This window comes from Pongo abelii, chromosome 3 (genome assembly GCF_028885655.2).
Source record: "Pongo abelii isolate AG06213 chromosome 3, NHGRI_mPonAbe1-v2.0_pri, whole genome shotgun sequence".
Lineage (NCBI taxonomy): Eukaryota > Metazoa > Chordata > Mammalia > Primates > Hominidae > Pongo > Pongo abelii.
The window spans coordinates 92,581,571-92,597,948 of NC_071988.2; the positions used below are offsets into that span (position 1 = coordinate 92,581,571).

General features: G+C 37.2%; 1 protein-coding gene and 1 pseudogene across 2 annotated transcripts in view; one reads left to right on the top strand and one right to left on the bottom strand.

Annotated features, from left to right (window-relative positions):
* The window catches only part of SLC4A4 (solute carrier family 4 member 4), a 385,603-nt gene that overhangs the window by 243,415 nt on the left and 125,810 nt on the right, over positions 1–16,378 (top strand). For both annotated transcript variants that reach the window (XM_024246262.3, XM_054554039.2), the window contains one exon: positions 16,217–16,374. In XM_024246262.3, the coding sequence (XP_024102030.2) occupies positions 16,217–16,374 (158 nt within the window). The remainder of the gene's footprint in view (positions 1–16,216; positions 16,375–16,378) is intronic.
* Positions 10,089–13,592, bottom strand: LOC103890437 (L-lactate dehydrogenase A-like 6A; annotated as a pseudogene).

Consider the following 16,378-nt stretch of genomic DNA (forward strand, 5'->3'; position numbering starts at 1 on the left):
AGTACTTGAAATTTCATCCTGTTTAGGAAATCAGAACTAATGGATTGTACTTAATGTTATATTCAGCTTAATAGCCATTTGTAAATGTGCTGCTTTGCAGAATCATTTGCATTAATGGTGGTGAGATGTCTATATTTGGAAGGAAAAATTAGAAAATCAAATTTTTACCCTCAGGATTGTTTTCGTTTTGAAGTAGTGTTTTTTGGAAATGGAGTAAACAAAAGTAGAAGAGTATTCAAAAAGTAAAAACATGTCGCCAGAGCCTTTTGGCATCTTGTCTTATTTAATGATTTTGTCTGTATTCTTTCATATTTCATACACACTGGAAATCTCTGCATCATAACTATTAAGTTCCAAAAACATTAAAAGTGATTGTCTAAATTTTTGATTCTATGGGCTATCAAGCAATAGCTCTTTTTAGGCCTCTTAGATATTAGGCCAACAGTATGTAAATGTAGTCATTGGAAATATTCTTCTAAATCACACCTTTAAGATAGCCTGAAGGGCAATCAGCATTTCCATTAACAACAAAACAAAAATATGTTTCTAGTAATTATTCCAGGGGTTTTCTTTTGTGACACCAAAAGAGTCCTATCCCGTAAATTAGTCTAACAAACACTTAAATAATATCCTTATTTAACAGAAAAATTTAAAGGTATTTTTTCCTATGTAGTCTTAGAATAAAAGGTAATAGCTGATTAAGTTTAGAGAATACTGATTCTTATCCTTTTTCTTCTTCTACCATTTCCTAGTTGGGCAACCATGCAAAGAAGTGAGATTTAGAAATGGAATGTTGAGGTGTGTTTAAGATGGTATTTGTCCAGGCTATTCAGGAACACCCAAGCCCTGTCCTCAGCTCAACACTCTCTCCAGAAGATCATCGGAGAAATGTGTACACAGAGAAATAAAGGCCAAGGAACCCTTTATTGTTGGCTGAGGCTTTGTCTTCAAACCCAGAAGCAGAACACTGGTGAACTATGCAGAGCCTTCTGCTTCAGAATAGCCTCGCAGCAAAGCAGGCTGGTGGTTGTACTAGGCTTGCTCTCTTACTTGAAACCAAACCTGAATCATGAGTCTTCCCTCTCTTCTACAATGAAAGGCCAGAATATAGCTTTCAGTGGGAAAAACGCCTGTCTTGTGTAAACCAAAAAGTATCTGAGGCAAGTCTCAATCAATTTAGAAGTTTATTTTGCCAAGATCGAGGACATGCCTGTGACAGCCTGAGGAGGTCCTGACAACATGTGCCCAAGGTGGTTGGCTACAGCTTGGTTTTATACATTTTAGAGAGATGTAAGATATCAGTCAATACATGTAAGATGTACATTGGTTCAGTCCAGAAAGCCAGGACAACTCAAAGTGGGGGTGGATGGTGGGGCAGGGAGATGGGTGTCCAGGTCATAGATGGATTCCAAGATTTTCAGATTGGCAGTTGGTTGAAAGAGTTTATCTAAAGACCTAGAATCCATAGAAGGGAGTATCTGGGTTGAGATAAAGGGTTGTGGAGACCAAGTTTCTTCTTACGCAGATAAAACCTCCAGGTAGCAGGCTTCAGAGAGAATAGATTATAAATGTTCCTTAGCAGACTTAAAAAGGTGCCAGAAGATCAGGGAAAAGACCTGGAAATGGAAAGGGAATCTCTATAGAATGTCAGTTATCCTCACAAGAGATAGCTTTGTAGAGCCATTTCAAAATATATCAAAGGAATATATTTTAGGGTAAAATACTTCAGTTTCTTTTAGGGCCTTCTATGTGCCATATGATGCTGTACTAGAGTAAGGCTGGAATTTTTTTATTGCTACAATAAAACTCTTTTATTGCTACAAAAAGTCTTAAAATCTCTGTTTCAATGTTAATGCTGGTCACTTGTGTATGAATTCCATGGAGAGGAGGGTATAATGAGGCATGTCTTACCCCACCCTTCCCATCATGGTCTGAATTAGTTTTCAGGTTAACTTTGGAATGCCCTTGGCCGAGAGGAGGGGTCCATTTAGATGGTTGTGGGGCTTAGAATTTTTAGTTTACACTTGATACTCGAAACACAGCTGGTGTAGGATAATTGTCTTAGAATTCAAAAAGTTCAGATAAGCCCCCTACTTCCCCATGTATGGAATAAGGGGGCTGCTGCTCGAAGGTGTGGGGAGGGTGGAGATAGGAACAGCCTTCTATTAACCAAAGAAGCCAGTTGTAGGCAATGTACTAGTCTCTAGCCATCATGCTCTCAGATTTCCAGAGTTTGAGACTGTGTGCTCCACATAGATACATATAGTTCTTGGTAGGTGAAACCCATTTTAATACTGTCCGAGTAATAAATTTTCACAAGGCTATCTTTGATGGCTTCCTTCTACATCCCAGCCCTTTGTTGGAGGCTAATTTTAACCTAAGAAAAATATAATTGCCAAGGTTATATTATATTTATCTAAAGTAATGGAATATTAGAGTTTGATTACCATTGGAGGGTAAAGGCAGGAAGATACCAACTCAGACATAGCTTGGGTGTGGTATGTACATTCCTATAACTTCTAATCTTTATAAAAATCTTTAATGTATGAGTTGCGGCTGTAAAATATGGTTTTAGTTTTTCACTGTCCTTTATTAGCCTTAAGGATTCCCCACCAAGGGAGTGCTACATATATGCCATATTTGCAGTGAAATAAGAATTTATTAAGAAATACATTGTAGTATGTTTTATTAAAGTAAAACACACATATGAGTATGCATAGATAGATGCAAAAATCATGTTTACTTGATGATTTTTCACAATGTGAACACACCTATGTAATTGTCACTCAAATTATGAAACAGAACATAAGCAGTGTTATATATTTGTTTTTAAATTCATTAATTTCTTCTCTAGTTTTTATTTTCTTCCTTTTGCTTTCTTTGAATTTAATTTGCTGTTTTCTTATTTTTTGAGATAATATATTTAGATCATTAGACTTTAGCTTTTCTTTTTTTGTAACATTGACAGTTAAGGGCATGAATGTTACTGAATGCATGTTTGCAGCTTCATTCCACAAGTTTTGATATGTCATGTGTTCATATTATGAGTAATATTGACTTTAACAAGTCAATGATACATATTTTTATCTCTAGGACAAGTATTTTGTTTTTTAAATGGATTCCATTTAAATTCCCATCTTGAAATCAATATTTAAAAAATATGACGTTATTTCAAAGTCTGTGTCTGATAACCACAGTATATAATTCTCCTTTAAGGTTATTTCTAATTTCTGTTTTTCCCCCCTCTTGGGATTCCAGTCATTTGATCTTGTCTTCTATTATGTCTAACAACTTCTGATTAAATGTCAGATATAAAATATCCATAGTAGAGATAATTTTATAGTCTAGATGATATTATCTTCCTTCAGAGATTGTATCTTTTGCTTTTGGCTGGCATTTGGGTTAGGGGCAGGTCACCTTAATATTCAGCCTGGAATTAAGCTGATTGGAAGCTGAATATAGTTCACCAAGTACATAGGCTTACAACCATCCACACAGAATCTAAATCTTGGGATTCACAGTCTCAGAGATACCCGCCGTGATAGAGAAATATAGTTGGGCCTATGAAACAGACTCCGAGTAAACTTATCTAACCAGCCACATAGATGAAGATGTCAAGTCTGTTTTTTTCTTTTTAATTGTCTTACTGTAAGAGAAAGAAGTCAGCTTGCCTCCTGTCTTCATGACACTTTAATCTTCCCATTAGAAAGAAAGTCCCATTGAATTTATCAAACTCTAATTCATCAGATTGGCCACATTCCCTGAGGTGCAAGAAGAGGAATAAATAGGCAGAGGCAGGAACCTGGTAAGGTGAGAGAACACTTTTTTTCTACCTTAAGAGTTAATATTGTTGTTTGCATATGGTAAATGAATAAATTCATACTCAGAGAGCATAAATAACCTACTAAGATGCTGTTAGACCTGGGCTGTCCCTTACACTTTTGAGTTTCTTGAATCTTAAGGTTCTACAGTATGTAATTATTTTCTAACACTATTATTTTCAGCACTGCCTAAAAGCCAGTCTCAGTGAGATTTAAATGTAGGGTGGCCATAATAATTTTTCTTTTAAACCAAGACATTTTTGAGAATGAAAAGAGGTACTATTAGTCATTACGCCAGGACAATAGGGTAAACTGGGACTGTTACGGGCCAACTGGTAGGTATGGTGATCTTACTTTACTACTGATACAGATACCTTCTGCAATGGAAGGTCGTGGAATTGGGTGACGTTGAATGATTTTGAGCTTACCACATGAGTTTGCTTGAAAAATAAGAGCTGAAAATACCCGAAGACAATGGAAGGGTGGGGGACAGGAGAAAATTAGCAGGAAGAAGAGAAAATAAGCCAAGAAGAAGAAATGAAGAGAGGGAAGAACAATAAGAATGCCAGAAATCAGATCTTTGCCCAGGAAAACAGGCGAATGTTAGCATGTGGACATGAGGCAGGGTAAATAGAAAATAGGTACAGATTTGAAGATTAAAATCATCATGGAGGGGAAAAGATAATGTATAGAATGAGATAGCAATGGGTATAAGCTTTGCAAAAAGAATGAGAAAGTATACTCAAGTTTAGATGATGTTATAATATCATTTATAGCAAGGACATTGAAGAGCTTACAGGATAACATTCTAGTAAATTAGATTTAAAGGACAAATTGTGAGTATTCCTGGTTATAAATAACACTTTATTATTGATGCAATTATTTTAACACATGCAGAAAAATGGCAGAGAAAAGGAGGTAGTGTTTAAATATCTGCCCAGTGACTGAGGAATACTATAATATCCTGGACCTACAGGTGATGCTGCAGGTCTGAGAGCAATGGTAAGGAAGCTAGGAGGACGTAATATTAATGATATGATTATCCCACCCATATAGAAAACCTAAAATATGTAAACTGCTTTCATAGAAGGGAGAAGAGTCCAATACCTGAGTGGAGTGTGAAAGATTGAACTTTAAAAATAGCTATGTGTGATGCATATTACTTGTGTATGAATAACTTTTCCATCATCACATAGAACTGTCATCTCAGGTTAAGCGACCTCTTATGCTAATACTGTGATAGCTGGGTTGTTGTTAGAAAACCACTTAGAAAATAAGAAAGGTTAAAAAAAATTGTAAGATAAAACATTTATAGCAGAAGGCAAAATATATACTTCTGAGTAACTATAACATGACTATACTCTGGAAGAAAGAATACAGGCTAGTGTAAAAGGAACCTGGAATGTAACATCTGGATTCACAGAGCTGAGGTTAATAGCCTGGTAAAGACAAAAAGGTCGCAAAATCAGTGAACTAGTCAAAGTATTTTTGAATAATTGTAGTACCACAAGGCAGCCATTTAAAATTCACTCCTCTGAAGCCTAGGTTGGCTAAAGGAATTTTTGTTTTTCACTCTGTGTATTCTTGTAGTTGACGCTGCATAAAATCCAGGCTGGTTATTTTTTGAAGAAACAACTTACAATCTATAAGAAAGGAATGTTCAACTTTACCTTAGGAATTCAGTCCAAATGCATTCATTGAGCGATATCAACCTGATATGAAAGCCGTATATTCTATTCTTGTTTTATCTTTTATTGTTCTTTATATTTTCTGGTCCTATTTACCTTTTTGTTTAATCTTTACATTTTTTCTAGTACTTTATTATTGTGCACAGTTTATTGTATAAGCCTAGAATTGGTTTTCGTACTTTAGCCATTACTTTTCCTTTATCAGATGTTATTGTACTTGGAAAAGATAATGTGTGAATCAGTGTTTGATGAGCCAAAATTATGGGAGAGATTTTTAAACTTTGACTTAGAGAAGAACCTTTTTTGAACTCTGTTACTAGGTGTGATTGGTGTGTCTTGTGACCTCCCATTGCACAGTGTACTTTTTATATGGTATTTATGTTTCTTTTTTCATTGCAGCATTACAGGGTGTCTGTTTTCTACAGTGCCTTCTTATTACTAGGCTTTGAACATTGTAGGCATCCATAAAGTCTGAGGACAATTAAGTACATTTGAGAGTGGGATTAGATGGAAGATGAGAAAATTTCTGTCCAAAGCAGAATTTTCTAATCTGATTCTGTATCATAATGTGCTTTATTTATTTCCCAGTGGGAGATAAAGCATTCCTAGGTATACTAAAGTTTCAAAAAAAAAATCTGTAGTACAGACAGCTGTTTAATTTCATTTAACCTGCTGTTCCTCACATTTATCTGACAAATACACTTTTGTATCTGGGCTCTGCAGTAGACAGAAATGCACCTCAAATTAATTGAAGCCCATGAGGGGATTTAGTGGCTTATGAAACTGGGAAGAATTCTTGGTGAGTTCACAGAACAGACAAGCTGCAGGATGTCACTGACTGAGACTGGGGACTCAACAGTCTTTCTCTTCATCCATTTTCCTCTTTTGATTCTGCTGGTTTCATTTTGGGTGCTGACCTCACTCTTTCCTGGTGTGGACAGTCCTGTGCCCTTTCAACACGATGGGGAACAACCTCAGCTGAAAGGGAACATGTTGATTTCTACAGTTCTAAATACTGATTTTTCCAAAAGGTTTCATCCCTGTGATTGGCCTCCATGCTGTGGACCAATCACTCTTGTCAGGGGAGGAGTTTACTAAGATTGGCTATATCTAGGTCTTTTGTCCACATATGTGGCCTGGGTATGATGTGTAGAACCCACTTCTTTAAGAAGAGAGTTAGGAAGGCTTGTTGGGAAGAGCAGAAATAATAACCATCACTCATCATTCAACAAATATTGAAACTTTTTCCTCAGCCCCTCAGGCACTTTTCTAGGCACTAGGGACATAACACTGAACAAAATAAATGAATATTCCTACCTCCAGGGAGCTTACATTGCAGTGTAATAAAAAAGCAACATTCTAATAAAAATGAATAAAAATGATAAGGAAAACAATATGTTTGACTACAATAAGTACAAGGCAGCTAAAATAAAGCAGAAGAGTAAGAAGTATCTGTGGGAAGAAGGGAGTTGAAATTTTAGTGTGTCCAGGGAAAGCCTCTCTGATGAGAAGGTCACTTAATTAAATATTGAAAGGAAGTGAAGGAGGGAGCCCTGCATACATCCCATTCAGAGGACACAGCAGATGTGAAGGACCTGGGGCAAGTGTGCCTGGTGTGTCTGAAGGAGGACATGGAGGGTAGAATGTGGGCATGGAGAAGACCATGGAGGACATGGAGGGTAGAGTGTGGGCAGTAGGTTCCAGATTTAACCTTTAAAATCCTAACTTTTGTGGGCATTTTATGGTCTTCTGGTCTGATTTCTAGTGCTACAGAGTCCATTCCTTCATAATATTTATTACAGCTGAATTATGTGCAGAGCAGCTGTTCAGGCACCACACATTTTTATTTTAGAATAGCTATTGGTTTCTCTTAGCTGTTGCCTTAAAATATATACTCCTAATTTTTTAGTATGGGTATAGTGATTGCAGTACTGGTAAAATGATTTATGGAAGAATATAATCAACTGTGAGATAATCTGCATGTGTTGTGAGTCAGGTAGTTGCTGTGACAAATCCAGTCAGTAGGTTCCAGATTGAACCTTAAAATCCTCACTTTTTTGGGGCATTTTATGGTCTTTTGGTCTGATTTTAGTGCTACAGAGTCCATTCCTTCATAATATTTCTTATAGCTGAGTGATATGCAAAACAACTGTTTGGTACGGTGGAGAATAAACTGCTCTTACCTTGTGAAACTTGGGGAAAAGACACTTTGGCAAAAATGTGATTCAGAAATGAGCACTTATGAAGTTCCCAAGGAATTGGGCTGAGATAGTAGAAAGTCTTGTGCTGAGCTCTAAAGGCTGTTTATAAAAGGCAGACGTGAGGAAAAGGCAATTTTTGATAAGAAGTGTAGGAGTGTAAGTATATAAAACAGAAAAGGATTATGGTCAGGTCACCTGCCTAACTCGAGCAAGGAGTCTGCTGGACAAAATGGGAAGTAAAATCAGATTATTAGAGAGCTTTGTGTTCTGTGTTAATAATGGGAACTCTCTCTGGAGAGTTTGAGGAAGGTTATTCTAGAAATGTTGTGTCAGTTTGGGCCACTTGGCCATATTCCACACTCTGCTCTGTGTTATAGGGGACAATTTATAATTGCAACTTCCTTAGGTAATAATAACAGTCTTGGCAACTTGATGTTTTTTTAGGCCCTTCCCATGGATGTTCTTTTCATATCTGTAGGATGTAAATTTTTTTTTTAAATATTAGTATTTCTTGAAGGATTAATGGGAGAAACTTTGGAAAATTCCCTACTGCTTAGAAGTGATTTTGTTTGTAGCATGTAAGATATATATATACCTTCTTTTTGCTTTTTTTTCTTTTTCCTTTCTTGGTTTCCACTAAATTCTTAGCCCTAAGTTCCTTGCTTATTTGCCTCAGCTTTCTTCTTATATGAAGTATCAAATTAAAAAAAAAATCTATAAAAAGCCTACAGAGGGTGATGGAGCTTAGGGATTAGTTCTCATGCCACTTATTTTCCCTAATTAACAACTCTGAAATGGAAGTTGAAAATGTTGGTGCAACCTTTTTATTAATGGGGAAATGGGGTCATGCCTGCCACTTCCATCTCCACAACAATCCATTGTATAAAATGTTAAGTTCACTGGTACTTTTGATTTGAGGGGAGGGACATTATATTGGATAAGTATATATCAGAAGTCTGTGTCTTTTGAATGGTCTTCCAAAATTCTTATCTCCATTCTTCCATAATTGTTGAATTATTTTCCTTAAGCTGTACTGCAGAATAACACCTATAAGATAAGCTTTCAAAGTGACTGTGTTAAGCAGCCTTCATTCTTCAAGAAAACCACTTTGTGCCTTCTTTTCTCAAAACCCCACACAACTTCCTCCTCCTCACCATTAGCTTACTAGCATTTCACTGCAAAAATAAGTCCTCAGAAACCTGCATCATCATCCCACCAAATCTCCCAGTCACCCCCATTAGTGCCATCTAGTCTGCCTTCCCTGGTTAGGATTGATAAACTCTGTGTGTTCCCATCTAAAGCTAACTTTTCTACCTGTGATGTGGATATTGTCTCTTTTCAATAGTTTAAAGATGCTTAAACTGCTTCTGCATTTATCCCCTATCTCTCCTGCAGCATTAATCTGTCTCTACTAGATCATTCTCACATTCCAAAATTGCTGTAATATGTCCCATAAAAAAAAAGAAATCTGTAAATTTGTTTAAGTTTCTTGTAGATTCTGGATATTAGCCCTTTGTCAGATGGATAGATTGCAAAAATTTTCTCCCATTCTGTAGGTTGTCTGTTCACTCTGATGATAGTTTCTTTCGCTGTGCAGAAGCTCTTTAGTTTAATTAGATCCCATTTGTCAATTTTGACTTTTGTTGCCATTGCTTTTGGTGTTTTAGTCATGAAGTCTTTAGCTGGGAGCCAGGAGGAACTTCTTTAAGACTCAGGAATTCTACTTTTAGTTATACATATTAAACAAGCTCAAATATTGAGGTCATAAGGAAAATATTATAAGGTGTTCATTGCAACACTGCAGAGATATTTATAACTGCCAAATAGTAGATGTATAAGTTGTGGTATATTTATACAGTGAAGTAGTATGCAGCCCTTAAAATGAATATAGTAGAGCTACTTTCATCAGTGTGGATTTCTCTCAAAAGCATAATGTTGAATTAAAAAAGCAAAGTAAAGTATGATGCATTGAGTATGATACTATTTATAAAGAGCTTGAATGCCTGAGAAACAATACTATATCACGTGTATGCCCATACACATGTATAATACATTTTACATGATAATTATAAACACTGGTTTTAGAACCCTAGGGAAAAAGTGAAGGAAATGGAGTTGGGATGTACTCAACTGTAGTTGTGGGATGTTTTTTCTTTAAAAATGAAGATTGAAACAAACATGATGTAAAGGTAAGATCTGATAAAGTTGAGTGGTTGATACACAGGAATTTGTTATTACGTACTCTATTTTCTAGCTACTTTTGAAATTTTTCTCAGGTAAAAAGTATAAAACTAATATAATACAACAATTTTTAAAATAAGATGATTGCTACCAAAAAACAACAAAAAAACCCTTCAGATTGGCAGCTTTAAAGAACTTTAAAGCTTGAGCTCCTTCTAAATTTCCCAAAGTCTTTCAGCAATCTTTTTCAACTGGGCCTCCTCTTCAGGGGTCACCTTTATCTTTACAAGATCTGTAATACTATTCTGTCCTAGGATACAAGGAATGCTAAGGAATATTACTTCATTTATCCCATAAAAGCTCTCAACTATGGTGGAAACTGGATGCACCCTCTTAAGATTATTCAAAGAGGAAGTCAAATTGTCTCTGTTTGCAGATGACACAATTGCATATTTAGAAAACCCCATCATCTCAGGCCCAAATCTCCTCAAGCTGATAAGCAAATTGAGCAAAGTCTCAGGATACAAAATCAATGTGCAAAAATCACAAGCATTCTTATACACCAATAATAGACAAATAGAGAGCCAAATCATGAGTGAAATTTCATTCACAATTGCTACAAAGAGAATAAAATACCCAGGAATACAACTTACAAGGGATGTGAAGGACCTCTTCAAGGAGAACTACAAACCACTGCTCAATGAAATAAGAGGACACAAACAAATGGAAAACATTCCATGCTCATGAATAGGAATAATCAATATCGTGAAAATTTGGCCATACTGCCCAAAGTAATTTATAGATTCAATGCTATTCCCATCAAACTACCGCTGAATTTCTTCACAGAATTGTAAAAAACTACTTTAAAGTTCACATGGAACCGCATATCCAAGACAATCCTAAGCAAAAAGAACAAAGCTGGAGGCATCACGCTACCTGACTTCAAACTATACTACAAGGCTACAGTAACCAAAACAGCATGGTACTGGTACCAAAACAGATATATAGAAGAATGAAACAGAACAGAGGCCTCAGAAATAACAGCACACATCTACAACCATCTGATCTTTGACAAACCAGACAAAAACAAGAATGGGGAAAGGATTTCCTATTTAATAAATGGTGTTGGGAAAACTGGGTAGCCATATGCAGAAAACTGAAACTGGATCCCTTCCTTACACCTTATACAAAAATTAAATCAAGATGGATTAAAGACTTAAACGTAAGACCTAAAATCATAAAATCCATAAAAGAAAACCTAGGCAATATCATTCAGTACATAGGCATAGGCAAAGACTTCATGACTAAAACACCGAAAGCAATGGCAACAAAAGCCAAAATTGACAAATGGGATCTAATTAAACAGAAGAGCTTCTGCACAGCAAAATAAACTGTCATCAGAGTGAACAGGCAACCTACAGAATGAGAGAAAAGTTTTACAATCTATCCATCTGACAAAGGGCTAATATCCAGAATCTACAAAGAACTTAAACAAATTTTCAAGAAAAAAACAAACAACCCCATCAAAAAGTGGGCAAAGGATATGAACAGATACTTTTCAAAAGAAGACATTTATGCAGCCAACAAATGTGAAAAAAAGCTCATCATCGCTGGTCATTAAAGAAATGCAAATCAAAACCACAATGAGATTCCATCTCATGCCAGTTAGAATGGCGATCATTAAAAAGTCAGGAAACAACAGGTGCTGGAGAGGATGTGGAGAAATAGGAATGCTTTTACACTGTTGGTGAGAGCGTAAATTAGTTCAACCATTGTGGAAGATAGTGTGGTGATCCCTCAAGGATCTTGAACTAGAAATACCATTTGACCCAGCAATCCCATTATTGGGTATATAACCAAAGGATTATAAATCATTCTGCTATAAAGACACATGCACACATATGTTTATTGTGGCACTGTTCACAATAGCAAAGACTGGGAACCAATCCAAATGCCCATAAATGATAGACTGGATAAAGAAAATGTGGCATATATACACCATGGAATACTATGCAGCCATAAAAAAGGATGAGTTCATGTCCTTTGCAAGGACATGGATGAAGCTGGAAACCATCATTCTCAGCAAACTAACAGAAGAACGGAAAACCAAGCACTGCATGTTCTCACTCATAAGTGGGAGTTGAACAATGAGAACACATGGACACAGGGAGGGGAACATCACACACCGGGGCCTGTCAGGGGGTCAGGGGTTATGGGAGGGATAATATTAGGAGAAATACCTAATGTAGATGATGGGTTGATGGGTGCAGCAAACCACCACAGCATGTGTATACCTATGTAACAAACCTGCACGTTCTGCACATGTACCCCAGAACTTAAAGTATAAAAAATACTTTTGCACTAACCTAATAATAAAACATGACTAGATTAATCAGCTCATACAATGTGAATTATTGACCAGTATGAAACAGAGACCAAAGTCAGTGCTGGCTACTACTTAGGAGATGCAAAGATAATTAGTCTGGTGGATTTCTAGATTCATTTAATTGCTCAATGACTTAGAGATAATTAATTCTCAACGAATATTCATTTGAAATAAATTCTGACAAGTTGTCCATAATCCTTCCAGAATTCAGTAATAAATCAAATGCACCTTTTTTTTCCTCCTTGTAACTTCCCATTGACAATGTCATGTCATTAAAACCCAGGCTATGTGTGGCTGCTCTTTCCCACTGCAGTGAAAGACATTTCAATGGGAAATGAGTTTGCCTATTAAAAAATGTTCATTGTTGTTTTCTATTAAAAAAAAAGATTCTTCAAAATACTTTGTTAAATCAGCTACAGATAGGCCAATGGCCCAATTAGTACAACCTTTCATTTTAACTATCTCATAGCCACAGGTAATCACTTCTTTGTGGACTTTTCCCCACTGTTCAGGATCTTTATCAGTTCCTATATCTGAGTTCAGATCCGTCAGAGGGACACCAGCAATATTGACTTCACTCCACACAGGAATACTTGAGTCCCTATGCTGTCCAAGAATCCACCTATGACAGCTTTCAGAGTGGATATCAAGCCTTTGCCCAGTGAAGAAACGGAAACGGGGAGTGTCCAGATTACAGCCACTTCCAATAACACGGTTTTGGGGAAATACACTCAATTTCCAGGATACATAAGTTACAATATCCAGTAAATTAGAAACTACTATCAGTTTGTGGTGGGGATTGCATTGGGTAATACTGGAAATAATTAATTTAAAAATGATCGCATTTCACTGGACTATATCAAGGTGTGTTTCTCCTTTTGCTGAAACACCTGCTGTAATAATGACTAAGTTGGACTTTACAGTGACACTGTAGTCTTTGCTGGAAACAATGTTTGGCATTTTTATGGAAGGGCTGCCATGTTGAAGATCCGTTGTCTTACCCTTCAATTTGCCTTCATCAACATCCACAAAGGTAAGTTTACCACCCAAACCTTTTAATAAGATGCTGAGAGCACAGGCCATGCCAAATGATCCAGTTCCTATAATGGAGATCTTACTGGGATGAGCGGCCCCCTCCAAAGTGAAATTCTTGGCAAGTTCACGCTTGACAGTCACCATCTTGGAAATGGGAGTGAAGGCCCAGCCGCCCCTGAGTGGGATGTGTGTGGCCTCGTGGGGGCACTGAGCCAGCCCCCAGCAAAGGAAATGAGCTCCTGCAGCACCTATTCTCTTGCTGGTGGGCAGGACTCCTGCAGCTCAGCTGATGGTCGGTAGCTCACGCAAGAGGCAGATGGAGGAAAGCAGCGGCAGAAATCTCCTTGAGGTGTGGAAGAAACCCTGACGGTTTGAAGGCCCCCTCGCCCTCTGCTACTGCGGCTGCGCAAGGCCACTCCCAGCTCGTGCAGGGCTCACAGACACCTGGCCCCTTAATATGTTATTTTTGATTTTACAAATATGTGGTATTTTTTACACCGTTAAGACGGTTCCGAAAAAATGGACTGTGATCATTAAGGCCAAAAGTAATTTTAGCTTTGCCTTTCAAAGTGCCATATTTTGTTGCTTAGAGAAGCGCTGCAGCTTTGCCGTTATTTTTGTCATGGTGCTTAAACACGCTGAAACTACGATATATGCAAAGACAAAGAGATGAGAATTCCGATCTCCACTCCACACTTGGACTTTGAAGAAGTTTGACTATGTGAGCTTCTTTTAAAAAGTCAATATTACAATGTGATAATAAGACTTGTCCTAACTACTTTACAAGGTTCCTGTGAGAAAGTCAGGGTGAAAAGTCTAGGGAGCTTTAAAAAGAGTATTGTAACTATTTGACAAACTATGTCATTGAGTCAGTGACAAAACCAAGTCTTCTGATTTTTCCTTCTTCATGAAAATGATGCATTGAAAATTAAAAAAATAAAAGCTTAGGAGTCCTCAATTGTCTGCTTTTTTGAAGATAAGGTAGTCATGGATGAATGGAATCATTCGATTACTAGTAATGTTTAGATAATCTCAAATCCTTCTACTAGAACTTTAATAACATTTATTCAAAATCAAATATCTGCCTCTTTCCCCAATCACCATCTCCTTTAGAATTAAAAAGTGAGGACTATGAAAAACAAAAAGGCTTAACCCATGAATTGAAATAATATTTCTCTAATATACTGAAATTTTGCCTTATGAATGGTTTAACTACATTTTCTTTAAGTTGGCAAGTCTTAGTATGTGTTTACCTATTTATATTATTCCAAATAAGAAATTTGATGGAACCTTTTCACTTCTCAACCAGTTGTTTAATATTTGGTATCAAGATGTATTCTATTTGTAAATATAATAGTTCTATCTTAAAAAAAAAAGAAATCTATTTTATTCCCTCCTCCCCTAGCTTCCCCATTTCTCAGCTTTTTTTGGTAGCAACATTTCTCAAAACAATTATCTTTTCTCTCTGGTGTCCACTGTAACAGCTCTTGTCAAGATCCCCGGCCGGGCGCGGTGGCTCACGCCTGTAATCCCAGCACTTTGGGAGGCCGAGGCGGGTGGATCCCGAGGTCAGGAGTTCAAGACCAGCCTGGCCAATATGGTGAAACTCTCTCTCTACTAAAAGTACAAAAAAATTACCCAGGCATGGTGGCATGTGCCTGTAGTCCCAGCTACTCGGGAGGCTGAGGCAGAAGAATCACTTGAACCCAGGAGGCAGAGGTTGCAGCGAGCCGAGATTGGGCCACTGCGCCACTGCCCTTCAACCTGGGAGACAGAGCAAGACTCCGTCTAAAAAAAAAAAAAAAAAATTCCCCAGCACCTGCATCTTTCCAAATTCATTCGTCCATTCTTAGCTCCTATCTTACCTGAACCTTCAGCAGCCTGTGATTTAACTGATTCACTCCCTTATTGAGCTGTTTCTTCACCTGGCTACTGGTGAAGTCTTGGTTTTCCTTCCCTTTTTCAGTGTTCTCTGCCTATATCTTCTCCTATTCCTATAAAAGTTAGGGTGGCCCAGGACTTATCTCTTACCCCTCTGCTGTATCTACACTCACAGCCAGGGTTGTGCCATCCTGTCTTATGGTACCAAATACTGTTTACATGGTGATGTCTCCCAAATTTACATCTTCCTGCTCCGTCTTTCTACTTGGGCTTTTGGTAGGTAATTCCTGCCTAAAACTTCCAAAACTCCTTATTGTAGCCTATTGGGTCCTATAATCTGGTTCACCCCTTACCTATTCAACTTCTTTGCCTGCTGTTTTCTCTCCTTTGTTCCTTCAGCTTCTACCACATTTGGATTCTTACTTATCCTGTAACTGCCAAGCAGCTTCTTCTCACAAAGTCTTTGCATTTCCCATTCTTTTGGCCTAGAATGTTCCTTCCTCCAATTTTTGCATAGCTTGTATCTTTACTCCAGTGTCAAATGTATTTCTTCAGAGGCCTTCCCCTATCACCCTGTCTAAAATAGTACCTTTTTTACTTGTTTTATTTTTTTTTCTTAGTACTTATCAGCACTTTATATTTTATTTTTCCCCTGTGGTAATATGAGTCTAAGGAGGGCATGTAATTAATCTATCCACCCCTGTTTCCCTAAGGCTTATAGCATTGTCTGGCTTATAGTAGATTTTCAACAACTTTTCGTTGAGTGAATGAATATATAAATGAATGGAGTTGTATGATACATTGTTTTATATGTAAACCATGTGATTATTCCCACAATATTTTTGAATCCAAGGTACAGATGTTTACTGTAATATAATGTTTAAACATAATATAAAAGTGGCTAGCTAGAACATGTTGCATGTAAATTTTTATAAAGGAATTTCCTGTGAATGATACATGGGAAGGCTCTTTTTGTTCCTTTCTGTGGAACTAAATTGTATTTCCTTGGTTCTTCTCATGCAGCTGAAGAATAAGTTCATGAAAAAATTGCCACGTGATGCAGAAGCTTCCAACGTGCTTGTTGGGGAGGTTGACTTTTTGGATACTCCTTTCATTGCCTTTGTTAGGCTACAGCAGGCTGTCATGCTGGGTGCCCTGACTGAAGTTCCTGTGCCCACAAGGTAA